Source organism: Spinacia oleracea, chromosome 1 (genome assembly GCF_020520425.1).
Source record: "Spinacia oleracea cultivar Varoflay chromosome 1, BTI_SOV_V1, whole genome shotgun sequence".
NCBI lineage: Eukaryota > Viridiplantae > Streptophyta > Magnoliopsida > Caryophyllales > Amaranthaceae > Spinacia > Spinacia oleracea.
Window position 1 is genome coordinate 132,432,207 of NC_079487.1, and position 26,867 is coordinate 132,459,073.

A 26,867-nucleotide genomic window follows, 5' to 3' on the forward strand; every position below is an offset into this window, starting at 1 on the left:
TCTGAAAAAAATAAACCGAGTAAAGAGTAATTTTAATACTATAGATCAACATTGTGTCGAACAACAAATGACATACAAATTATGACTTGTAATAGGGTTAAATAGTGTACATTTTTTAACTATGCATCTACTTTTACCTAATTACCATACCAGGAACATGTTTTTGGTTCAAACCACAAGTTCAAAATCTACCAATGAGGTAGAGAGCATATGTACAGTAGGTCACAGGTTCGAATCTCCCGAACCTCATTTGTAATTTATATTGCCCCGACACACCTCAGTTGCCAGACCTCATGTGTACGACAGATGCATGTAATATGCTCTACTTCCTCGATCTCTTACACTCGGGATATATATAACAATGTCAAAAACAGGATATTTCATTAATCTTGAGAGACTACCTAATCATCACTAGACAAGAATTAGAGTGACTTATTTAGTAGTACATCTCAATCAAAAAATATCTGAAACTTCCTACATTCATAGAGAACCTATAGGCACACCTAAGAACTGCAGAGGGGAAAAAAAAGACTAAATTACAGCCATGGCATCATGGTGTATAAATGCCTTAATGAACAACAAATTAAGATTAAGTTACACTTGTTCTACTTTACACACCTATAATAAAAGAGGAAAAATGAAGCTAATCCAGAAGCGTAACGTTGAAACAGGTATCTGATCTAAGTACAACATTCTCTACTCACCGAGTTTTGACTTCCTCAAAAATTGTCCATGGGTCAATTACGACCTTCCTTCCTAGCACGCTGTCGAATTAGGGGTCGACTATGTTGTTTCTCTCCACTATCGCTTCGTGTTACAATTCTTAACGGATGAGCCTCGGTATTAAAGACCCATTGATCCAAGGGAATCACTGTTGGTGGTGAAAACAGAAGATACAAATATTTTAGGGTTTCTGCCAGGAAAAAGCTCTGCATCATATTGTCTTTAACACCGCTATTTACCTGAAACAAAAGCAAAAGGATTCAACAAAATTGTTACTCAAAGTTGAAACAATGCAAGTATTATATAACCCCTCAGCACTAGACCTGGTTATTGGGCGGGGGCGGGTCAGGGTCGGTGCGGGTCGGTAATGAAAGGGTCAATTTTAGCGGGTCAATAATGGGCGGGCCAAAGCGGGTTGCGAGTCAACATCGGGCCAATAGTGGGCGGGTCAATAAATGAACAAATGAAAAAGAAAAGACTAAAAACAAGTAAATACGAAGCTATCCATATAATTTTTCATATCATAACTATTTTAGTTTTCAAAATTGTTGAGTTATAAGTTTGGCCCTATATTAACAAACATGACCCAAACCCTATACCCATTGGGCTACCCTGTCCAATAACCAGGTCTACTCAGCATTCAGTTGGAAGTAATCGGTACAGTACCAAAGCACCTTCAAAGTTCAAACTAATAATTTTGTAATAATATTATATAATCTAAAATAGTATGAACTCATGTATGAAGTTTTAGGAGCTTACATCCTTAAGCCCCACATAGCCTGACTCTACGCGGGAGTTCTTCTCAAAAGCTTGAAATATGTTCCAACCCCATTCTTGGTACGTTTTATTTCCAGTGAGGCGCCACAAATAGAACAGGGATTCCACCGTTTCTGGTCTTAAAATGTTCCACGAAGTACCCACAGACATGTCCTACACATAAATCAAAAGCACATAAAAAAACAAGAGAAGTAATTCAACTCCAAGTAAACTAGACCAAAGATGAAGACTCACCTGCCCAGAGTGAAAGAAATAATTCTCCCCTGCTAATTTAGTAGGTGTCGACTGGTAGAAGTTATAGCATGTCCATGCCAGCTACAACATTAGAAAAAAAAAGAAGTTAGGTACAATACTTTTCTGCTTTTCTCGGGAGGGGAAGCAGGCGGATATGGGATTGTTCCTAAGTAAACAATTTGCATAGTTTTATCACTATTAACTAAGACCAAGACCCACTTAGCAGTTAATTTTTTGTAACATCAAAATCTCGGGTATCATTCGCTAAGTCAGCAAGCAACATTTTACGTCATTGGCGACTAAATCGTTTCCCCAAAAAACTATTTATGGTACACCAACAACAACAACAACAACAAAGCCTTAGTCCCAAAATGATTTGGGGTCGGCTAACATGAATCGTCGTAGGAGATCGTCATTGTCACACCAAAAGAAGAAAAAAATGTACTTCAAAGAACTTGACCACATATTGTCCCACAAAGAAAAAGGGGGACTTCAAACTCTTACACTTTCCCTAACTTCCATTTGGCATCCATGAAAATTCCCTCAACAAAGAGAAGCATCATAATTTCTTCCTTTTTCAGGATATTCGTCAGGAAGTATCATCAAAGAGAAGCTGTTTACTTTCACTGTCAACTTCTATATCTGTGTCACAAGAAAAGACACTACAAAATTTATAGAATAACTTTCATAGTTCCTATTTTTCAATATTGAATAAAAGGGAAGTTTCGTATTTATCTACAGTCAACATAACCGAAGACCTCGAAGTTGCTTTGCTAATAACATTGTGTAACTTATCAGCTAATAGCATGCTTCCATAAAACACAAAATACATTACACCAAAAAAATATTTCGGGAAAGTGGAACGACTTGAACCATGCATCGAATTACACATTTTGTCAAGTACCTCTTGAGCAAGTGACATAAATTTCTCTGAATCTCCTGGACCATAACCAAATGATCCCAAAGCCAACATTCCAGGAGCAAAGCATGCCAGCTCATCCATCTGCACAAGTAAATTTAAGTGAAATATAAGCACAAAAAATATTCCGAGCAAAGAAAGGTTTTTTTTTCATTGCCCAAACCTACCTTATGATGCAAAGAATTCCCATTTCGCTCGCAAATATATGTAAAAGATGAAGGTGTTGTCTTCTGGACCAGAGTTAAAAGGCCATTCATTGATTTCTCCCACATGTCTCTGTAACCAAGATTCTCACAAGATGTAAGAGCAGAAATACATAAAAAAGAAAATTCCAACGCAACAAGGATCATATCTGAAAACACACATGCTAAACTATCACATAGGTTAAGTTCCTACTTCAGTGAATATAATTGACGGTGGCATGAAATAAAGAGAAGAAAAAATGACTAAGCAAATAGCATAGCAATACTGTAATGTTCATAAAACTAAGTAGCATAGTCACGAGGCAAGATATACTTCCTCTGTTTATTTTAGGTTGACATGATTCCCTTTATTGGAAAGTTCTTTTAGTTGACACCCTTCTTATTTTGGTAAGTTTTGAAATGTAAATTTCCTATTTCACCTTTACAAGGGTATGTGGGTACGTGGTTAGTGTGTTAGTGGGTAGGGGTATTATTGCCTATTACCTTCCTTTGTCACCTTTTCTTAATATTGTATCAAGTGTGTCAACTAAAAACGAATGGAGGAAGTATAAAATAAGTCATCAAAGGTGGCTATGTAAAATATACTTCTTCAGTTCCTTTTTAGTTGACACACTTTCCTTTTTGGGAAAATTCTTTTTAGTTGACACACTTTTTATTTTGGTAAGTTTTGTAATGTAAATGTCATATTTCACCCTTACATGGATATGCGGGTACGTGGGTTGGTTGGTGTGTTAGTGGGTAGGGATATTATTGTCTATTACCTTCCCTTGTCAACTTCTTTTAATATGTGTGTCAAAATATAGTGTATCCACTAAAAAAAACGGAGGAAGTACTTGGTTACTCGGCAAAGATTCTGTTGAGGCATTGGACTTTATTAATCATCAAGAAAGAACTCAAGAGCGGTTAATCCACCTTGGTCAAAAGCCACTTCTATGAACCAAGGGTCACTAAGGCACTGTGTTGAAGCAAACAAATGAAGAAATACCATAAGTACATGACTTGTATGGCAAAGTGCTGATTCACTTATATATGAAACTAATATATTGGTGTTCATGATCCACTATTTACTTTACTCTAACACAAGAAACTGATGTATTTTGAAAGTAAATACCCGCGAAACATACCTGTAGAGCTTTACAGATGTAGTTTTATTCCCCTGTATCCATACTTTGAGTAGATATTCATAAAAACTGTAACCAAATCCTTAGGTTAGCCACAAAATCATTCATCAAAAAGCCTGAAGAACGGAGTTTGTGCCTTTTAAAAGACAATATAATCCAACAAATTACAAAACAATCTTTACCTGTCACCCATAGCACCAAAAGTAATAGTTGTACGTGATCCCGCTCCACTTTCAGGATTTATATATATAGGAAGTAGACCATCATCAGGGAAGGTTTTATTGAACACTGATATAACATTTTCAACCTGAATAGCAAAAGAACAATTAGAATAAAAGACATCTTAATACGATTCAGAAAGTGTGCAACAGTAGAGTAAGTCCCTTTAACATGTTGAAACCTAAAACTACATTTGACCATTTACCTTCTGCTGGTACTTGGGGTTCCCTGTCCTCTGAGATAGCGCAATAAATTCAAGTTGCTCAGTGCCTGAATCTGCTAATATGCTATCACCCTGGCAAGAAACAAAAATCAAATGGGATGATGAAAATGTAACTTACCTTGGTAGAAAATGAAAACAGCCGTTTCCCGTTTAATAAAAACACATGTATCATGTATTTCTAGACCCTCTCATGTATTGCCTTTCTAAAGAGCAGTAGCTTGAGTAAGACAAACTGAAAGCATGTTACTCTGATAATTTCCCAAATCACATAATTTACGATTTATCAGCAACAGCAAACAGCCTCTCCACAGTCATTACTGTGTCTACCCTAAGACGCTCAGGATAATTACCAAGTGGACACGTGGTGGTGGTTATTTTACACATTGCGGCAAACAAATATTCAAATCTACTTTTATGGAGAACTGCTACAGCCTACATGGCCTATTTGATAAGATGCTGAGTGGCTAATGCATAGGCTTTTCTTGTAAAAAAATACAGCTTTGGCTATCAAAAAGTTCCAAACAAAAACCACAATCATTCAAGCAAGAAAACAATGTACACGGCGGAGGATCAAAACGGAATATCAAATATTCATATAGCCTCGGTAGGTTAAATTATCAGCTAAATGAATTAAGAGTCAACAAGACCACAACATACCCCTGTCCATCCAGGATTATGTGGTCTTCCATGTGCCAGATTAATAATGTTATATGGTATTCCAGAAGATGTGTCCCATGCAGGCAACAATCTATCAGCAATGTCTTGGGCTTTTTCAAGGAACATCTTGTCATTTGAGAGATCATATGCACTCAAAAGTCCCCCTACAACTCTGCGTTAAAACAAAACATACACACGAAGAATAGGTCTCAATATTACGCAATTTTGAAGCATTTTAGATACAATAAACGTTAAAAATATGACATTAAACCTTATATAGCAACCTTATGGTTGTCTCAAAGACACTAGCATCATAATCTTTGTTGAAATCCAACGTATTGGCAACCCACCTGCCAAAAGAAGATGCAAACCATCAAGCTGGGGAATCATACAGCATAAATAAATACAAGTCAGGATAAACAAAATTTTATTATAAAAAGGTGGAAAAGAAGGATGAGGCAGCAAGCACATAAACAAAGGGAGCCAATGATAGTAAAGCCACAACTTCATGATCTTTCAAGATTATTGCGAAAAGCCAAAAGTAAGACCAGGCCTCAAAAAAAAATCATGAACTTACTAAGAGTGATTGATACGTCTCCCTTTCATGCACAAAGAAAGAAACTCTGGGTTACAACATAAACTACACAGAACCAATTTTAGTTTGATTTTCAAATCACACAGAACCAATTTTAAGCTTACCCATTCAATTACAACAGAAACTCTCAGTTCTGAAGAAACGCACCACGGACATTCACCGGTTACAGCATAAATTGGATTATTTGGAACCCATATCTAAAGTTTCAGGGAAGCATATTATAGTCTAATAGAAGGGTACAAGAACTCACTCTCTAGCTCTCTGGAACTGCTCATCCAGGCCCATAATATACAATGTATCCAACGAGTCTATCAGTGTAGCTCCAAGACCTCCGAAGCTATTGACACCACTCTTGCTCTGGGGCTGTATAGATAAAATGAACTTTATCAATACAAGAAGTAAAAATAGGACAGTTATGAGTTCAAAGAGACAATGCCTTTGAGTTGGAAGATCTGTTAAAGTTCTTTAGTTAGCTCAATAATTCAACGGTCAACAATTCAACACAAACAGATGGCAGTTGCCATTTTCTAGTTTAAAGTTTGTCTTTTAAAAATGCTTCTTTATTAAATACTAGTCTTATATGCACGTGATGCATGCAAAAGTAAATAGAGCGCAAGATTATGTTATTATATATTATAACCTACCTCAAATGCTTTTCTTTTTTAAAGAAAATTCATCTTAAAAAAAAGTGGAAAAACATCAAGAGATCAGTCAAGAATTTCCACCTTTTTTCCCCATTATTATAGACAAAGTTTAAAACATATGGAAAGATTGTCGCAACTATTCAAGGACAGAATACACCATGAAACACCTTATTTAAAGAGTACAAATCAAATACACAACATTGCAAATTCAACATTCAATTGAAGTACATCCTCTATGTAAAGATAAAAGAGAACCAACAAATAGATGGTAACTGTAAAATCATACTTGACCAAGAAAGAAATACAAGGACAGTTAGTAGCCAAGAAATTACAACCAACAATCATATTCAATTCTCTACGAAGTAAATTCATTAAAAAAAAGTGGCGCCTGGGAATATGATCTACAACCAATGAGGTTTGATAAATTTAAAAAGCTTTGTTGCCAGGCCATTTTCCATCCATAAGCCAAGACGGTAATCGTTTGATTTGAAATCCATTCATAGTCACATGAGCCACTTACGCCATTTTGTTCCAAGGCATTTTCCATTCACAGTGTATTTGAAATGGTAATCAATACGCGTGTATAAATCTGCCTTCTTAGCTCATAATCCCAAAAGTGATTTTTTAATGATAAAGATGGAGAGGGGGTTGGTTTATGTAAGATAGAACATATAAGTGCTACTTATTTTTGGCATCTTAAAAATTAATTGGCGTGAAGCCGTGAATCATTAGTTAAATGATATTATTTACAAATTTTTAGCTTAGTTATCTCAATTGATGAATGATTATTGAAACAATCATGGAGATTATTGAGGTATCATAATGGAGGTGATTAATCGAACATGAACTACAATATTTTCTTGTGTGGTATTGATAAAAAATCATTAAAGAGGAAGATGATTGATTTTTGGACGTAAATCATGGAGTGATTCAGGGGTTTTGTGTTTGATTTGTCATTGGTAATTTTAAGCTGTCAACTATGTCTAATTTTTCCGGTTGATTCTTGCTTTAATTTCAATTTTGACATTGACTCGTGAGGGTTAGTATGGTACTTTAACGTGAATATCACTCACTAGTATAATTTGTTATTGTAAGGGGCATTTTAGACTATTCTATGAGGGACACCAAACGTTAATGAACACAGGAGTTCCCTTATAAAATGGAGATTAAAGTCAAGTATACCTTTGTCATGTGACTGACATCATAAATAATTCGTTCTGTTCATAGTTTTTCATTTCCAACAACGTATAATCAATCAATCGCGTGATGAATAGCCAAGGATATAAGAGTGACATGATCGAAGTATCACCAAGAGATACCTGAAGTTCATCTTGCCCCCAAGCATATTTCTCATATGATGTCCAAGCGTGAAGCATGGCCTCTTTCACTTTCTGTCTTCGCTCAACTTCAACAGGATCATCCAAAACAACCTTCTTTGTGGGAAAATCGTTACTTATCCCTTTCACACTTTTAACCCCTTCAAGCTGTAAAGGAAGAGACAAGTCAATTCAGAAAGAATAGTTTCAAAAGTTATAACATAAAATAAGTAAATACCTAGAAGTATATATTTGCATACTAAGAAGATAAAAAAAGCAATATACAGAGCCGAAAATATGTCAGTAATTTCCATAAGACAAAGTTTCAAGGGAAAAAGCCTAACAAAAATTGCAGCAATAAAAAAAAGGTTGATCGAGAAAATGTTTCTCTTTTACAGAAAAAGTCAGCCAAAGAGAGATAATACTATTTCAAGAATAAGAATAGAATGAAGTCATCACCCTATATAGCAAGTAAAATAAGATGGGGTACGGGGGGGGGGGGGGGGGGGGGGGGGAACACAAAACGTAGCAAATATTTTACCTCGTCCTGCAACCGATTGACCTCTGAATACAACTTTTCAACCACCTCCTGTAATCAGCAAGATTTTATTAAATTAATGCCTGAATTTCTTCCAAAGTACGAAGTAGAGAGAGAAGGAAGAGAGAGAGAAAGTTCGCACATAATCATTATTTGCAGTGTCAGCCCCAACAAATAATATAAAATACGAACCACCAACAATAAATTTTAACAATTTAGGTACAGCATGTGTGTGAATATTGTCATCCCTAATTTCATATCCAAATAATGACACGATTATTGCATAAGTAGCAAAGTTAAGAACCAGTAATAATGCAGCGCATTACTGAAAACCTGAGCTTCACCAGAAGCTGCAAACAACCATCAGCAAATATATGATTCACCACTAAGTTGGCAATTATAACTTTTATTGAATATGACTATGCATCAAAATAAAACCTTCTCATCATCGTCCCCTCTTTCAACTGCAAAGAGGGAAGCAGCTTCACTCACAATATGTATACACAAGGTTTTGCTTAAAAAGACATTAGAATGACTCGGGTTCTCTGCATTGCTCACATGATCTGTCCATCACCAGTTCCAAACCAGTCAAATCTTTACATGATCTGCGCATGAAATACCCAGAATGCGTCGAATTCACTAAGCCTTAGATTCATCAAAATAGTGAATAAACTACAAGCAATTCATAGGGAACAGACATAAATGATTAAACCATCAATCAAGACTGCCCCTATGATACTCCCTCACAAATGCAAGTGGGTCTCTTTGTTGGCAACAATTCACCAGTGTCGGTGTCACGACTCACGAGAGTCCAAATCACAAAAGTTCTCTATAACTTTGTCGCTTTGTGTTCTGGACTTCTTGGTTCATCAATTTCAATAAGTACCTCTTACCCTTCTAACTCCTCACATCTCATTGATACATGAGATGAACCGTTACTGTATTTTTAGAATCCAGCTCCACCGGTTTGCAATATCCAACAAATTCCTTTCTCTTGTTGTCCTATTCCCTCCCAGTCCTTAGCTTAGATAGTACAAAGTACATAATTAAAACAAATAGGACTCGGCCAAACCTATCATAACTAAAAGTATACTCCTCCTTAGTATTATAAGGCAGAGAATGCATGAAGATTATCCATCAATAAGATCAAACTTACTAAGCCTTACATCCATAAAGATTGTCAAAATACAAGAAACATTTCCAAGAAAGTTCAAATTTTCAGTCAAAGAAATACCCCTTCTGCTGGGCATATGTAGTTATGGAAAAGACCCTACGAACAATTACCTAACCACGAACTGACCTACTCCAATTCAGGCTCCGAAACAGCTCGAGTCCCAACTCTCTAATTGAACAACACATTATCCCTCACTTCCACAACTTCCATGTCAACATGATCCACTCCATCAATCACAATAAAAAGAATCCAACAACAATCATATTTCAGACAAACAATACAGCATTATATAATCTTTACTAATTAAACAACACTGACACCCAAAACTTCAAAGATTGCAGCTTTCCGATGATCATCCCCCTTAATTAACCCAATTATTAATCCCTCATAGTTATATCCACAATAAAAACCCATAATTTAAATGCAAATGCAGATCTACCCACCAAGAAATACAAAGAAAATAATTGAAATGAAATCAACAAAATGGAAAATGAAATCAATTAAGTTACCTCGTGTTCTCTCAGAAGAGACTGTCGATCCCAAACAAGCAAAGTTCCGATAACAAATGCAAAAAACAACAAAGCCAGCTTCTTTGGTCGCTTCAAATAATACGCCGGATTTGCATATCTCCACCATGACGACGATCTAGTCCTCGCCATTTTCTTGACTTCCCCCCTTGAACCCTAAATCTAGAATTCAATTATTCAGCTAGAAAACATAGAAGAAACTAAAATCAAAAGAATCTCATAAACTATGAGAGAGCTTAATTCCAAGAAAATTGATCGATTGAAAACTCTTTATTTAATTAAAACTTTTCCCCTCAAATTTTAATAGGTAATTTTAGGGTTAATCTCTCTCCGAATTTTTCCCCATTATTGATCGTCGGCGTAATTTAGTTTTTTCCGTAATATTCAGGAGAGAGAGAAAGATGATGAAGAAGAAGAGGAGGAAGAGAGGAATCTCATAAAACTAAAAATGAAGTAAACCAAATATAATGATTATTAAAAATATTTTTTTTAGTGTAGTACGAAAATGGTGTAATTAGTAAGAAGTGGAGTAATTAAAAAGAGGAATTAAAGGGAAAATGAATGGAAATGTAGTTGATGTTCTTGTTTGTTCGAATCGTGAGTTTTAAGTCAAGCATATGTGCGTGCATTTTCCAATGGGAGATTGCCACGTGGTAAATTAGAAGATATAGTTTGTATGTTGTACTAGTCAACCAAATAAAATAGAAGACTAGAATAGTCAATTTCAAAATAAAAATAGAATTCCAAGTCAAAAGTACTATGATATCTAATGCACATCCAAATAATCGAAAATGTTATGAAAATTTGATATTTTGAAAATACAAATTATTTTCCATACTAATTTAACAAGACCTTACATGATAATGAGTATTTTTACATAATAGTATGAAATGTAAGTCACAAAACATTGTTAAATTTTGATCATTTTGACCTGTAAATAGTCAATTAGTAGACATAAAAAGAAGTATGTTTAACGACTCGAAATGCTAAACTTACTACTACTTGTATTTTGTCCACTAGTTTAGCTAACAAGCACAGAGTATATCGACTTATTTTATCTAAATGTAATAAATTTGTTGAAATAAATTGCCAACTTATTATTTACGAATTACAGTAAATAAAGTTAATTAATCTAAATTATCTAATCCAAAATTACTTCGCATGAAAAGCACAAAATTAAATATTATAGGCATTTGCCAGATTATGGTCCAATATGCGGAGTATTTACGCGGTCAAGCATGACTGCATGAGTTTACCGGTGTACAAGATTACAAGGATCGTCACAAGTCATAGAAACTTATGGTTAATGTTGACCTCGAAGGACATGAGTATGGTCCGAAATGATCATGCTCGAGATTTCAACAAAATACTTTGGGCATTGAAAATTCATCCTAAGTGGAAACTTTTTCTTCGGAAGCTGCTTCATAACGGCATTGCAATAAGGATTAACCTTGGAAGAAGAGGGTTACAAGTTTCGCTTATGTGTGACATTTGTTGTAATATGGAAGAAGATGTTCAACATCTTTTTAGGTTTATGTACTTTTGCTCAACAAACTTGGAGGGGTGGAAGTCTTGCTATCCACTCATAAAACAATGAAGCTATGTCCTTTATGCAGTGGTTTATGTATTATACTCGACAATTTCACAGCCAGGAGGGGAGAAATAGTCCAAATAGTGTTTCTTTACTTTATTAGTATACTTTGGGTGCTTTGGTTGTCTAGGAACAGTCGAGTCTTTAGAGGAGAAGCTACAGAGTATTACCTTATCTACAGTCCAAATACTAGTTGATCAAGGTATTCAGTATAATGGAATTTTGAGGCACCATGTTCAACTAACGTTGCGCTTTCTTTTAAGCTCATGTCAAAAAAAAAAAAAAAATTACAAGCATTGAATCATTGAATGCAATGTACTTCATAGCTCGGCACAAAATGGGCTGCCATAAATATCACCGTAGCACTGGTTCTTCCTATAAGCAAGTATCTGCCATCATCATTAGTAAACAAGAGCTGCAAACGATTTGAGATTCAAATATATAATTTTTCAATAAAAAGGGGTACGAATGTACGATTCAGTTGAAATTGTGTACAAGAAGAAGACACATTTCATCTGTTTTCTGTAACAAAACTCAATCCTAACACTAAAAGAGTACAAGCCTAATCTCGTCAAATTATCATCAATGCGATGCCCAAACTGATGATCCTCTAAATGGGAATCAAAGATCAGAAGTTTCACAAGAATTCAAGGTGACTTCCAACAACTACATTGTCTGCACCTGATATAGGCTAATCACACCGATTCACTAACGTTTCCAGCAACTCTAACAATTTGTTGGTTGGCCTCAAAATTTCCATTCTGTAACCAAAACAAAATTGACATAAACATAAAGAGAAAAAAAAAAAAGATTTAGATCAATGCAGAATAATTTAGGGTTCCTTTTCCAATACTATTTACCTCCTCGTTCCTAGTAAAGGGAAGATTTTGTCCACCCTGCACTGCTGATTTCGAAAGGTCTCTAAGAGCTCCCTAAAAAATTCCAAGAAAAACAACTATTTTAAAGCAGCTAACCAGAATCATGAAAAGTAGGTTATAAAGGAGAAAACTGTAAAGACGACTCAACAAAGTAATTCCTATTCTCAATGTCCCTGTATAAAATAGGAAAGAGAAATTCCACAGCACAAACCATTTCTTTCAAACATTAACAATTGGTAAATTGACACATACCTTGTTAGCCCACATAAGTCCACAAGCGTTGCAAAGAGTCCTTGGTCCTTCAGGTCCACGCCGCATCATCGGCGTAGCTTTCTCACTAATACCGCAATGTCGGCAGCTAAAGTATACGTTTGCAAACAGCACAATACAAACTTTAGTATACAAAATATAGCAGATTATTACTAAATGATATCTATCTAGTCTCACATCAAGGTGTATGCATACCGCTATACTAGCACCAAAAAAGTTTGCATGAAAAGTAGTGCAGTATCAAATGTTAATACTACAAATTAGCCCAGGCAATTCTACCGATTGCTGGCTAGGGCCTTGTTTGGTAAATGGCTTTTGCCAACTTTTTATTCACGTTTTGCAAAATAAAAACAAATTTCACATACAAACATAGACTTCCATAACAGCAGTGAACAAAATAAAGAAAAGAACATTACCACTCCAACATATGCAACTCTGGTGACAGGATATTCAAACGGGGAAAATGGGTTTACAAAGCACGAAGAACATGTTAAACATCTGACTGAAAGTTACAAGATAAATTTTAGACGACTGAACAGAGAGAGACAGGACATTAATTACTCACCAAACTTCTTGTTGTAATGGTAAAGGTCCATCGGGTCCCCAATTCTGATTAGACTCCCAGCTAGTTGCACCTGAGGAAGACTCATCCTGACTAGGTTTTGAAGAAGTAAATTGACCCTTGTTTCTCTGCATCCTGAACAAGAGAGTGGAAGTAAGAGACAGCAAATCAGTAGAAGTATTGTTCTTTCCTGGTTCTATGTTCCCTTGATTATTGATGTGAATGCATCAAAGCATGTTAAGAAAACAAATGAAAATTAAATGAGCTAAATCTCTGCGTGAAACTACAGATATCAAAACTGGATTCTTGAAGTCTCAAAATCTAATTCCATTGGCAATGTTAGAATGCATGTGAAAGGAACAAAGACAACAGAACTGTGAGAGCAAAGCTTCATCACACTAGAGGCGAATTTTTCATTGGATTCATTGTATCTCAGAGCATTATTTGTTTGTTTTTTTGAAGGAAAGAGCATTATTTGTTTTATTATTGCAAATTTGCAGAATCCTTTTGGTTACTGGTCTGTACATTTTCTTAATAACATATTCCATGAAAGACCAAAAATAGCATGCCTTATTATATTAGTCCAGCCTTATTTTTACCCATTTAGCATCTTCACGTATAATTAGTATCCTGATGCAATGTAGAAGTCATAGGACACCACTAATCCCACAGAAATTGTCATAGTTTAAGCGTTTAACAAGCGAAATAATACCATGACAAAGAGCAAAAAAAGGTGCCTACATAGATATGAATTACCTAAGAGCCACCTCCTTGCGTACTGTGTAACGGATTTTCTTGTCAAAATTACGTTCCTTTCTCTTTTCACGAAACCTGAGTAGTGATGCCAATCTTTGTGGAACATTGAACCTCTGTGGTGTGGGAGCCACCCCCTGATTGAATAGTCCAATAGGTGAGTATACAAATAACAATATGTATCATAAGCCCAATTTTACTATGATCACATTACTCTGTTATTTGCAGGGGTCAATGGCACAGCAGGAACAGTTGAAGGTATTTCACGACCCCCTAACAACAGAAGTACAGCTTGAACCTGCATAAGATTATACAAGGATTACATTTCTCTTCAAAAAATTAGGGGAATAAAAATTGAGATCGGAAAAACAAGTTTACAAATTATGAAAGTACATGTTAAGAAATGAAAAATCTTACCCAATTTCGGCAGATAATACAGACATGCAACCATATTTAAGAAAAATACGCTACGAACTATGGAAGAGGGGGAGCCATGCTTTCACCATTATAATCAGTCAATGCTAAATGTGGAATAGGCAAATAAATGCTTAAAATCCAACACTGGACAATGCTTAAGCCTTGAACATCCAATCACCAGAATCTTAAGGCTACCACAGTTCACGAGATTTTCTCCAATAGAACTGCATTTCAACTTTGTTTACTCCAGTTCACAACCTCTCATTTTGTCTCATTTTGACATATTGAGTTGAGAACGGCTACATGGAAAACGGGCTAGCCAGAAGGAGCAATGCCCAAAAACAAGCAACCAAACAAGATGAGCAAGGGATTTAAAGGTACACCAAGTGAAATCGGATAGTTCCATTCTCCTAAACGATTAGGGCGCTGAGGATAGCAAGGAATAGGTGGGAAACATTCCACTCATCCCTCCTAGGATTCCAGGGACAATTGGTTATGCTAGGCTTCCACAATTTCGATGTGTTTACTAATTAGATGGTGGCTATGGTGCTTTTGATGAAAAGAACAATAAAAAACCAATGCCAAAATCAAATTAATAAAACAGTGGTGTATATGTCAAAAAGGCGCTTCAAGTTCTATACATCACTCCTTCCTCATGCAATCCTAGTCTCAAAAGAAATCCCCCCCCCCCCCACCCACACACACCCAAAGCCACCCACCTCCAAAAAATTAGAAAATAGAAACCATCCCAATCACAACTAGAAACCTTAAACAGACGGAGTACTAATTTTCCTACAAGTCGACAATTCAATTATTAATATGTATGCTATGCAATCCAAAGTCACAGTCTCTGAGGACCCTAGGAAATTTTATCTCGATAAGTTATTTCAACATGAACAAATCTCTTAAGGTGCAACATACTACCACTTACCGTAAACTATTATTCTTTCCTTTCCTTAAGGGGAGTGCACAACAGAAGCTTCAAATTCAAGATGTTCTGCTAATTCAGTTAATCTCACATTCTCACCCGCAAAACACTAGTATACCATATAATTTTCACCATTACCATCGGATAAGACCACTAAGTCAATTCTTAATCAAGTTATCTAGGATTAGAGGACAGTCATTGAAGATTAGATGCTATGAATAGCTATAAAAAAAAACCCCAATGAAATTGCAGAGGTGTAAAAGCAAATACATTCCAAGAAGTATATGAATGTCTCACTAAATTACACATGAATTTCATCATGATTCTCGAATTGCACAAAATGCTCAAGGCTTTAATTCATACAGATGTAATGCAATGACAACTTTCACATATCAAATATGCAAGGAAGACTTTCAACCAGCAGCACTAAACGCAAGAGATAGATCGACAAGCATAAATCGAATAATAAGCAAAAAGCTAAGAGAAAATGGACTTGCCTTTTCAGGTGATACGGAATCAAAGACATAAACCTGACCCTGAAAAGAAAGAGTTAGCTGATTGTTATCAGCATTTGCCACCATCAATCCACCATGTGTATCAGAAACGTTTCCGGGATCATTATGGAGTTCCCCATCCATACCCTCACCACCCGCAACCCCATCATCATGTTCATCCTCCATTCCATTCCCATTGCTCATATGGTGCATGCCATGACTTTGCTCGTGTAAATAGTGTGCATGCATTTGTTGCTCAGCCTCCGTCATGTGCATTTGAGCATCATCTCCGTGCAAATCATCCATATTGATAAAAACCCTTTATCAACAACACCAATTAATAATAGTATAAGTCCTCTGCCTTCCTACTTCACTCCTCCCACTCTGTATATGTGTACAAAACAATATGAACACTCTATTTATCATACATACACAAACAAAACTTAATCTTTAAACTGCATTCGTGCAAAAATGTCGCTTCCTTGTTCTCTATATCACTATCCTTCTTCCCTCAGTCTCCACTCCTTTGCCCAATACAGCTTTTCTGTTCAAAAACTTTGAATTTTTAGTTTTTACACCTTAACTAAAATCTGTGAGCACAATTATCAAATTAATGCTATCACACTTGCATGAACCCTAACGCAGAAACCCTACCAAATTGGGAAAGAAAAATTCTACATGTAATTTGCCTACGACTACCGTCATTTCTTAACCAATCAACAACAAATTTAAAATTAAATATAATTCAAACCATTGAAAATCAATCCATACCTGGAAATCGCGTGGGAATTCGAATTAGGGTTTGAATAATCTGGAATAGTGCAAATTGATGTACAAAATCAAAACTGGGAAACGGAAGAATTAAAATCTTTAAAAAAGTTATCCGCAATTAAGATGGGGGTTAAAAAAATTGGGATTGAGGCGTTACTAGTACGGAGTATTATCAAAGTTGAAGAGGATCGATGTGACCTGGGTGGTGTGCGGAGAGAGAAAGAGGGGAGAAAGGAGAGAGAAACGGAGAAGAAGGGATCGAAATTAATGTAGTCTTTTGTACGAACTATTTGTTTGCTCGTTAATCGTTATCAACGACGTTTTCCAAATAAGGACTACTCCGTACTTAACTACTGCGGTACTGCCCTACATTTGATATCCAATCGAGATTAGTCACTTTAAGTATTACGGGCGTTTATAATGAATGAAAATAGTGAGTATTCAAGTCAATACGGTACAATATACATTCAATTTCTTGATTAACATGTTGGTGGAGTTGGTGGGAATCTCATCTTGTGATTTGGAGGTACGACCTGAGAAGCACGGACACGCCATTAAGCTGCCGTGTCCTGTGCCCGACACGTATTGGACACAGATACGCCTTGGACACGCGAAAATATGTGTCCGACACGCGAAATCACGTGTCCGATTTTTTTTGAAAAATTAGGACACGAGACACACGCCCGGATACACGATGGACACGTCTTGAATACATATTTCAATATAAATTAATATTTTAGATTGCTATCTCTTTTTTACAATTCTTTCGAAAGTCTCCTGAGCAATCAACAACCTTCATAAATATAGATCGGATTCACAAGCCACCATGACATTAATTACGGTTTCCTTTGTGGGTTACTCCATCCATCATGTGAATTTGATCTTATGTTTATGAAGGCTTGGTGTTCATTCACAACCAGGGGCGGATCCAGGAATTTATAAATGGGGGTCCAAAAAAAAATTATGATTTGCTTTCTAATTTATCATATTTGCTCCTTTTAGGGGTAAAAGTTTAGGGGTAAGTAGTCGAAATATTAAAAACACCATAATAAAATATACGTAGGATTTAGGAACATTTTTTTTTGGGTTTTCATAACAATAAAACTCAACACCTAGTCCAAATTTCAACAATAACTTAGGGCGATATCAATTTAAAATGGAAAAAACGAGTTTTTCATCTTTGAAGGAGATTTACTTTATTACAATAATTGCAACTGAACAAATAGCACACAAAGACACTCACAAAAAAAGAAAAAAAAAACATCATTCTTAACGATTATGTGGCATTATGCTATTATATACGTATGAGGGAATTAATTAAGTCTCTAAGTTTAAAAAACATGCAACTATAGTACAAAATGTTTTTGAAGAAAAAATAACATTACTATTTTTTTTTTTTTTTTTTGTAAAAGCAAAATCATGAACCATTGGAAAAAAAAGAAGAAGAGATGAAGCAAAAAGGGAAAAACATCATATTTAACATCCTTCTAGGAGGGTTTGAACCCAGCCATATTTTGTAGGATAGTAGTCAAGCAACCATTATACTACAAGTATATTTCATTGTAATTAATGTGAGTTAATTACACATAAATTATCTATTTCAAGTGAAATTAATTACCCCAATATCAAATTTACAGTTTTTTTCCAAAAATAATGGGGGTCCCTTTGAACCCCACGGGGTCTACATAGGTCCGCCCATGTTCACAACAATCTCCGTCTACTTTCTAGGAGGAGTGAAAGTTATTACAAAGGAAGAACAAAAATGAGGGATGTGAGAGGAGATGATTATCATGCAATTTTATGTAGTATAGTTCAATTTTCTTATTTGAATGTCGTTAATAAATTTAGTTCCTTTTTGCATTATTTTATTAATGAATTTAATTTTCTTTGATATATTATATTATTCTAATATTACTATTTCCCATGTCCCTGTGTCCGTCATTTCTAAGATGGCGTATCCCCATACCCGTATTGTGTCCGTGTCCGTGTCTGTATCCGTTTTGGTGCAACCTAGTAGGACTGAGCAAAACTATCTGAAAATCCGAATATTCGATAATCCGATTCGTATCTGATTCGATTTTTTGGATATCCGATCCGAAAATTAAATTCGGATCAGATATCCGATCCGAAAATTCAAATACCAAATACCTATTTGGATATTGATTTTCATTATTTCGGATATCCGATATCCGAAAAATATCCGAAATAAAAATAAAATCTAATGCAATTTATTTTAATATTTACAATGTGAACAATTTATGAAGTATATGCTCTGTAACACGTTAAAAGTAAGCAACACTATGAGCTTGTTTAACACTAGGACACAATTAGTTGTTTGTTTGAAATCGTCGATTAATATAAATTTTTCGGAGATTCTAGCAATTGTACTTGTTTTTTTATACAAAGTAAGAATTTACGTATTCTTAAATTACAAATCTCCATTTCATAATAAGGAATTTTATTTCTTTGTTTTGGATAGTGAACGGTGAGATTACAAGTAATAGTGAGAAATTGATGGAAAACAAAGTTAAATTTTTTATAAAACATTAAGAAATTGGATATCGGATATCCGGGATACCCGATCCGAAAAATTTCAGGTATCGGATACTGGATATCCGAAACTTTTCGGATCAGATACAAATATCAACTTTCATAATTTTTGGATTCGGATATCCGATCCGAAATCAGATTTCGGTTCGGATTCGGATATCCGATCCGAAATCAGATTTCGGATCGGATATCCTGTCCGTGCTCACCCCTACTAGTTGGAGGTCACAGGGTCGAGCCCCAACAATTGCAAAATGCTTGAGAGTGGCTCAAGCGAAGACCTGTATAGCTCGACTTGATTAACTGTCCTGGTTCAGTAGGGTTGAAATTGGAGTAGGATGTTTATTAGACAGGAAAAACGACTACGAAACTGGACAGTGTAATTTCTATTTTGAAAAATCTTTCGGGCATACCACTAACACGAACATTGGGTTATTGCGCCAGAAAAACCAAAAATGTTGTATGCTTGACGCATTTAAACCTATGGAGAAATCATCAAAATTGAGTTTGGCGAAAGGAATATGGTAGAGTTGCGCTTGACTCTGAATAGGAAAAAGATTACTTGTAGAGGGGAAAAAGAAAAAAAAAAGTGATCTCAACTCTCGAGCAACATTAGAATCAAATTTCAACAAAGGAGTAGCAACCCTTGTTATGTATCAAAAGAATAATCCATATAGATCAAGCTGTTACAAAAATTTGACTTATTGACAAAGTATGGAAATTTACAGTTATGTATCAAAAGAGCAACAAGTTTTACCTATCATCCACAAATTTGATGGATGTCCAATTCTTTAAAAGAATGAAACGACCCAATTGGCCAAATCAACAGATATATCGGATTAATACATAAACAATTTAAAAGAATGAAACGACTCAATTCGGCTTCTTTTTGTTTCTGAAACATCAACTTAACTAACAAAATTGGGAACATGTTATACAGGTTAGCACAATAATGTACACATCTTGCTTTCAACCGTCTGGACTGCATGTGAGTTGTATTATGGTCCTCAAAATGCTTGACCGCAGAAGATGAAGGCTTGAACAAGGCTTTGTGCCGTGTGCAGTTGGCTTGGAGTTCCTGATATTACAACTCGGCCCTCAGATGCCCCCGGATTTGGATCATGAACAATTACATCAGCTCCAGAAAACTAGAATCAAGAAAGAAACAACAGAGTTTATGTCAGAAACCAAAAAGTCGGATTAATTTCTTAGATGTTACTGCAAAGGACATAAAACTGCAATAAAGAAGCAACACATAGTTTATTACAGAAATAAGACCATAATTGATTTCTCAGATGTTACTGCAATAGACACAAAATCTTGATATGGCTACATATAGTCAGTGACGAACATTATTACAGTATACTGCAAACAACTACAAATCTGCTGTTCCAAACCCACCTGTGTAATATGACCAAGATTAGTTTTGTTTTCTCCATAAACATGAGGTAGCAATATCTGCGGAACTACAACTTCTACAGATTTCACCATTGACATCTGACCACTGCACCATGAGAAAAAAAAATCAAATCAGCATGTCAGTATAAAGCAGAGAATCAGGACACAAAAAGTTCTGCATTTTTTCTTTCCGTTAGGCCTTTGTTCACGATGTTGGACAATGATCATGGCATTAAACAATAAATCAAACAAAACTCCAGTAGAATAAATAAACTAATAGGTAGGGGTAAAGGACAACAGTTACCTACAAAAATTTTGAAGCTTTCTACAGACAGGGAGAACATTCACACAAATACATAATTGCACCAACATTGATAATATGTTCTCCTACCACGATCTCAAGTGTGGAAGGGAGCCAAAGAAGGAAAGAACTCCACATCTTACAAACTATGCGAACATTACACTACTGAAATCCTTTCAATATAACATTGTTCAATCACCTAATATAGAGTATAATTTACTCAAAAACACCAGGCTCACCTTTCACTATTATTTGCAACAGCACCTGAAGGCCCAGGCCCTGCATCAGAAAATCTGCTAGGATTCCCGTAGTCAACTGCCTGAACAATTAACGTTGTGCAATACTCAGAGATCAATTTCAAACACATGTTAACTCACCAAAGAAGCAACAGGTTATTACCTGAGGATTCCACGCTTTAGGAGAAGGTAGTCGCTCAAATGACAGGCCATAAGAAGTTCTATCACCACCATAATGATGATGATCATGTTCACCAGTAGCTCCGTCAGTTCTATCCATATCATGTGGAAACGATGAATGGGCTTGGCCTTGACCAGAAGAACGGTTATCGTAGGCATGAGGCAATCCAACAGGCGAATGATAATGACCGGGGGAAGCCTGATCATGTCTAGGCCGAAATGAAGGAGATGGTAATTCCTGATAATTAGTGAAGTAAGATGAGCTACTAACATGAGAAAGGTGTTGTTTTGGTGGAAACACAATGTCCCGAAGCCTACTGGTAATCTGAAATAAAGCATCCTGTACTGACTGTAAGCTCCCAATGACCTGTGAAATATGTTGAACGATCAGTATCTTATTTGAACTCTTCACTGATCACAAGAAAACACGGAAATAAGCACCAAGTTTGTGGTAGAAAACATAAAAAAAACGTAGGGCAAAAGGTCTTCCTTTCATAGTGTTCAGTTCAATTTTAATGCAACTTGGACAAAAAGTTTCAAATTTTGAGGGGAAGGGGGGTGGCAAGCAAAGCCATAAGGAGCGTAACTAAGGAGAACTTTGGTGCTATTGCCAACACAACAAACAATCTAATTTAGGAATCAGCTTAAATAAAATGATAAACGAAGAAAGTTCCACCCCCAAGCTAAGGAATCATTAGAGTTCACCAAAATATTACCTGCACAACTTCATCACTTTGGGAATTAGGATTCAGGCCTTGTTCCCTGCCAAAAATTCGAATACTAGCACCAGTAAGTCTTCTCATTTCTGCAATAATGAGCCCTCCTTTACCCAATAAACAACCTATTTGTTGTGAATGGACAAGAAGCCGGCAATAACAGCAGCACCTGGTTCAAATCCGACCTCAGCTATTCTGCTGTGCACACGAATGACAGCATCCTGAGCAGGAGAGTGTTTCAGTTCCATACTCTGAAACAGTTTGAAAAGAAAAAAGAAAAAAAATACAAATGAGTAAATCAGTAGGATATATCCATACAAGTGATTTTACTAGAAAATTGAACTTTGATGCTGACAATGCCACAGAGCAAAGACAAAGAAGCCCGTTCATCTAATAATACCTAGCTCTTAGCTCTGCTCCTTTATCATGATTCAAAAGTACTATTTCCTGATATAATGGAACATTCAGTTTCTTGTTTTGACACCAAAGATTCTAGGCAGAGAAAAAAGCTATAATTGATTGGACACTGTAGCTGATGCAAAAGACTTCCAAGCATGCATAATCAAAGGCTCCTGTTTTTGAAAAATCCATAAAATATATTTCACTTCCTTTTATGGGTGAAAGAACGTGATTTAAACGAAAACCTCAGATTTTTCACATTTTCACATCTCAATTGAACTACAAAAAAACTTACAGAAACCAACAAGTAGAATGTGCATAACAATAAAAAATTTATTGTTTACGTGCCTCTCGTGCTGATACGATTACAACCCGCTCATCTGAATCAGGAGCAACAGGATCGCCTATCTTGACTGATGCCCCAGTTTCACTTTGAATCGCCCGTATAACGGACCCACCTTTTCCTATCAAACCACCAATTTTACTCACATGGCATAGCATTCTGAAAACGACATCATCTTCGTGAGTCATCCTATGGTTATGATCGGCAGCATGACCACCTCTTTGAGGGAAAGAATCTGTCGGACTAATGTTAGTTCCTTGAAACATATCAGCTCTGGGGTGCTCCTGAAGACAACTTGAAACTGACAAGAGAGCTTTCTTTACAGCTTGAATGTTTCCTGCTATCTAAATTTCAGGAAAGGTGTTAATACACAGAAGGATCTATTACCCATCATAATGGAGGAAAGAGATTGATGGATCGATTGTATTTATCAAAATAGAAATATGAAAATGATGCATGAGATACTATTCAGCAGAAGAGACAAGTTACAAGCTTACTTATGTCTTGTGTCATCCACTCATCCCATGCACTTCTTAATATTAAATCTTCCTATTCCTTCAAAGCCACCATTCCACCAACATAGATGATATATGGGATTTGACATCAATCAAAATACATCATAAATTCCATCTTAATACTAAGATCTGAAGAATTTGTAAACCCTGATCAGCAATATAACTTAGGAGAAGACATTTAGGCTCCATTTGTTTTGACGGCAAACACTTCCCCCGAAAATGATTTTTCCATTTTTCCCAAGTGGAAAAACATTTTTCCTTCTCAAAGGAAGGAATGCCAAATTTTTCTCTCTACTCCCTTACATTTCTTTTTCTCTCCTCCTTTAATCTCTCATTTCCACTTCTATTATCTTTTTCTCTATAGCTTTTCTAATAAGGAAACAAAAAAAAGGAAGACTATTTTCCCATGATTTTCTCTTGAAATTTGTTTTCAATGGAAAATCATTTTCCTTTGAAAATGTTTTTCGTTGAAAACAAACAGAGCCTTAGAGGACATATCGTTATGCAGTTCCACTTACCTAATCTACACTGACGCAAGATACAACCAAAATACTGAGTAATAAATTGGATTTCTCCAAAGTCTATTCAAGCAATACCACAAACTTATGAAAGTCTCGCCTAGTTTTTTATAACCTCGTATCTCTAATTTGACAAATCCATACCAAACAAACAGAAGATGCAGGGAGTGGTTCATTAAAAACAAGATGAGTTCCTCAGCCGAGTCAGCCTTGATAACTCTTTAGCATCGTCAACCTCCAAAGTCCAAACATCAATCTCTGAGTCTATCCCTATTTTGCAACATCGGCAGTAGTAGAAGCAGTAACATTCTACTACTTACCTCCCAGTAGTAGAAAGGGGAAAAGGTATAGATCAAAAGGTGCAACAAAGAGTTAGCAAGATCACATCAACAGTTAAGCATACCTGGAATAACTCCTCCTTACCTCCCATCTCATTCTAAGCCTTTTCTTATACCTTTGAAAATCTCATGCTTTTAATGTCAATCCTGCAAACCTGTCATTTCCTTACGAGTCATTAGGGTGCCTTCTCTTCATACATCCTAGTATCACCTCATTTTTCTTGAGCCCTATCTTCATCAGTGATCATTTCCTTCTCATCTAGAACCACTCTGATTATAATTTTATTTTCCCAGGATAACCAGAAATTCAGTCAAGCATACTCATCTAAGTGACTTTTGGTTTACAGCAGAAATTAGATTCCTCTAATTTTTATCAGGTGGAACTCCTCTCATAATCCTTTGGAAATAAAAAGTCCATAAAAAATTTCAACGATTTTTCCCTCCAGTCATTCTCCCTACCATCTTCCACGGTTCCACCCCCTAACTGCAAGCTACTCTCAGACCCTCGCATTCAACAAATTTTTCAACTTAACTCCAGGTGAAATTGACATCCCAGCAAACAAATACTTACACCAAAGCTTCATTCTCCCCTTCCTATTTGGCACATTATGCATCCATAAAAGTGGTAAACACCAACAACGGTGTGGATGTTACAACTACTATAGTCCCACAACTCCCGCACATATAATAGACCAAGTTGAGAGTTACAGTCAACCGTCAAGTCGTCAACACTCAAATAATGATGATCTTATTTATGACATGCCTACCACTGCCAGGCTACCATACTAAACCACACCCTAGATACTGTTATTTGCATATCTCAAAACTCCATGTCATTCGTACACAGAACCCGATACCTTCCCAGAAAGATAAGCAAGTGCCCAAGAAAAAATGAATTCTACTACAATTATTTAGCTCTGCAGTGAACTTGAACAAAAATACAGTACAAATAAGTTTAAGCTAGCAATTATCAATGTCATTAGGAAGTGATGCTTTCTTCACAATACTATCTAAAGGTTGGATAGTTAAATATGCTAAGCTAACAAAGTCCAGTTTTCGGGTCAGAGATTTCATGTATGTAAATCAAATTTCACCAAAGCAAGGATAGTTGGGGGGATTGTATATTAGCTAGTCCGGACAAGGCTTTCCAACTCGAATTCACAGCGACTAATGATCGAAATACCATCTTAAAGAAATTCACAAGAAAGTACACTATTAAACAAAATATATCATTCTATGCAGCCCTGTGAATAGATTATCAAATTGAGCAAAATAAAAGAGGGGTTTTCACCTGAATGAGTTCCTCCCCAGACGAAGCACAAGCTGGAAGCTGCTCCCTCGGCAAAACCCTAATTTGAGCACCACTATCTTGCCTAAGCTTCTCCACAATCTTCCCTCCCCTCCCAAGAACACACCCAACTTGATTACTCGGCGCCAACAATCTACAAACTATATGTGCACCACCACCGCCACTACCACCGCCATTACTATTACTACCACTCTCCCTTCTATCATCGTCCATTTTCTCACTCCTCTGCTCTTCATTCTTCTCACTCCTCTCCTCATCGACCTTCAATATCCTCTCAAACACCTTCACCAACGCCGCCTGCGCCACCGACCCCTCTTCCCTCTCCTCAATTGAATTAGGGTTAGGGTTTTTAGAATCGGCAACGATATGGATTACCCTTTCGTCGCAGCGGGTAAAAGGGGGGAGGTCGTCAACGATACGAATACGAGCACCAGTATCTTCTCTAAGTTGCCGTATCACGGCGCCGCCTTTACCAATAACTCCACCGACTTTTACGGCGGGGCAAAGAATTCGGAATTGGATTTCGCCGCCGTTGTCGGTGGGTTTGGGTTGTTGAGTGGGCGGAGCTGATGACAATAAAGGCGGATTAGAGTGAGAGTGGTGGCGTTTGAGAGAGTATTGAGGTTCCATTGTTGTTCGTGATTAATGGTGGATTCTTTTTTGTTTTTGGAGGTTTTTGGATTGGAGTGGAGTGGACCAGAGTTGACGAAGAACAGGAGAGAGAAAGAGATGGGGAATGCACAAAGGCTATGGATACACAGAGGGTAAGTGGTCCCTGTGTACCCTGGCCATATATTGGTTCAATCCACCTCAGCATCGCCACATCATCCCCCAATTTCAATTTGAAATTTCAGCTTCACTTTGAATTTGAAATTCAAATGGCTGAGGATTTTTTTTTCCTTTATTTTCTGTCGATGATACCAAAGTTAGAAGGAATTTTTTTTTTCCATTTCATCTCATCTCTGTCAATGGTAGGTGATGAAAGGCGATACACCATTTTAATTAAGGTCACCATGTTAATATCGCTGTAGATTGCAATTTCCGTCGTGTTTTTGGATTATTTTGTTCGAATTAAGAGCTGTTATTGGCACGAAATCAATATTGTCGAATTGATTAATGTTTAATTTGCGAAAAAAAAAATCTGCATTTCAGATTTGATAAGATCCAATCGGAGAAGATGACTGCGGAGTTTCCAAAGTAAATATTCTGTTTTAAAAAGCGCCCAAAAAAAAAAATTGAAAAATAGTGGTTGTCAAGGCTCGAACCCCGTACCGCAGCGTGGATGAATGAAAGAGTTATTGATAATGCTAGTAACCATTGTGACAGTGAGGCAAAGCCATTGGCAATTGTCATACAAATTTTTAGTTAAGCACTCCTTGTAGTTCTAAACGTTAATGAGTAATTAATTTTACGTTGTATATCAATATTGACTCCCCATCATTGTGTTGTATGTTTTTATATAATGTATGATGATACCTCCCCTATTATGTTATACATTTGTATGTCTTATAAAAATGATGCCCAAATTTATTT

General features: G+C 36.3%; 3 protein-coding genes across 7 annotated transcripts; all 3 read right to left on the reverse strand.

Annotated features, from left to right (window-relative positions):
• Window positions 1–356: 356 nt before the first annotated feature.
• On the reverse strand, window positions 357–10,424 carry LOC110785566 (mannosyl-oligosaccharide 1,2-alpha-mannosidase MNS1). Its single transcript, XM_021990025.2, has 14 exons — window positions 9,853–10,424; window positions 8,173–8,220; window positions 7,635–7,799; window positions 5,922–6,034; window positions 5,361–5,426; window positions 5,077–5,248; window positions 4,402–4,491; window positions 4,160–4,284; window positions 3,981–4,046; window positions 2,821–2,929; window positions 2,639–2,737; window positions 1,735–1,815; window positions 1,483–1,653; window positions 357–962 (listed from the first exon to the last, which is right to left on the reverse strand). Exons 1-14 carry the CDS (start codon window positions 10,000–10,002, stop codon window positions 738–740), a joined length of 1,680 nt encoding a protein of 559 aa, XP_021845717.1. The 5' UTR covers window positions 10,003–10,424; the 3' UTR covers window positions 357–737.
• A 1,462-nt stretch (window positions 10,425–11,886) lies between these two features.
• LOC110785567 (GATA transcription factor 28) lies at window positions 11,887–16,834 on the reverse strand. 5 transcript variants are annotated; one of them, XM_056829281.1, is made up of 9 exons: window positions 16,535–16,834; window positions 16,196–16,302; window positions 15,767–16,082; window positions 14,139–14,222; window positions 13,928–14,061; window positions 13,175–13,306; window positions 12,592–12,697; window positions 12,322–12,393; window positions 11,887–12,222 (listed from the first exon to the last, which is right to left on the reverse strand). In XM_056829281.1, the coding sequence occupies exons 3-9, from the start codon at window positions 16,067–16,069 to the stop codon at window positions 12,157–12,159; spliced, it is 897 nt and encodes a 298-aa protein (XP_056685259.1). In that variant the 5' UTR covers window positions 16,070–16,082; window positions 16,196–16,302; window positions 16,535–16,834; the 3' UTR covers window positions 11,887–12,156. The 5 variants fall into 5 exon arrangements, with proteins under 5 accessions (XP_056685259.1, XP_056685255.1, XP_056685262.1 ...); XM_056829277.1 differs by having other exon boundaries at window positions 16,196–16,307; XM_056829284.1 differs by lacking the exon at window positions 16,196–16,302.
• A 2,870-nt stretch (window positions 16,835–19,704) lies between these two features.
• On the reverse strand, window positions 19,705–26,092 carry LOC110785569 (KH domain-containing protein HEN4). Its single transcript, XM_021990028.2, is given in 8 exon segments — window positions 19,705–20,229; window positions 20,483–20,585; window positions 21,020–21,099; window positions 21,180–21,563; window positions 21,913–22,067; window positions 22,070–22,163; window positions 22,660–22,998; window positions 25,317–26,092. Coding segments are annotated over 8 exon segments (1,944 nt in total). The 5' UTR covers window positions 25,965–26,092; the 3' UTR covers window positions 19,705–20,088.
• Between the last annotated feature and the right edge of the window lie 775 nt (window positions 26,093–26,867).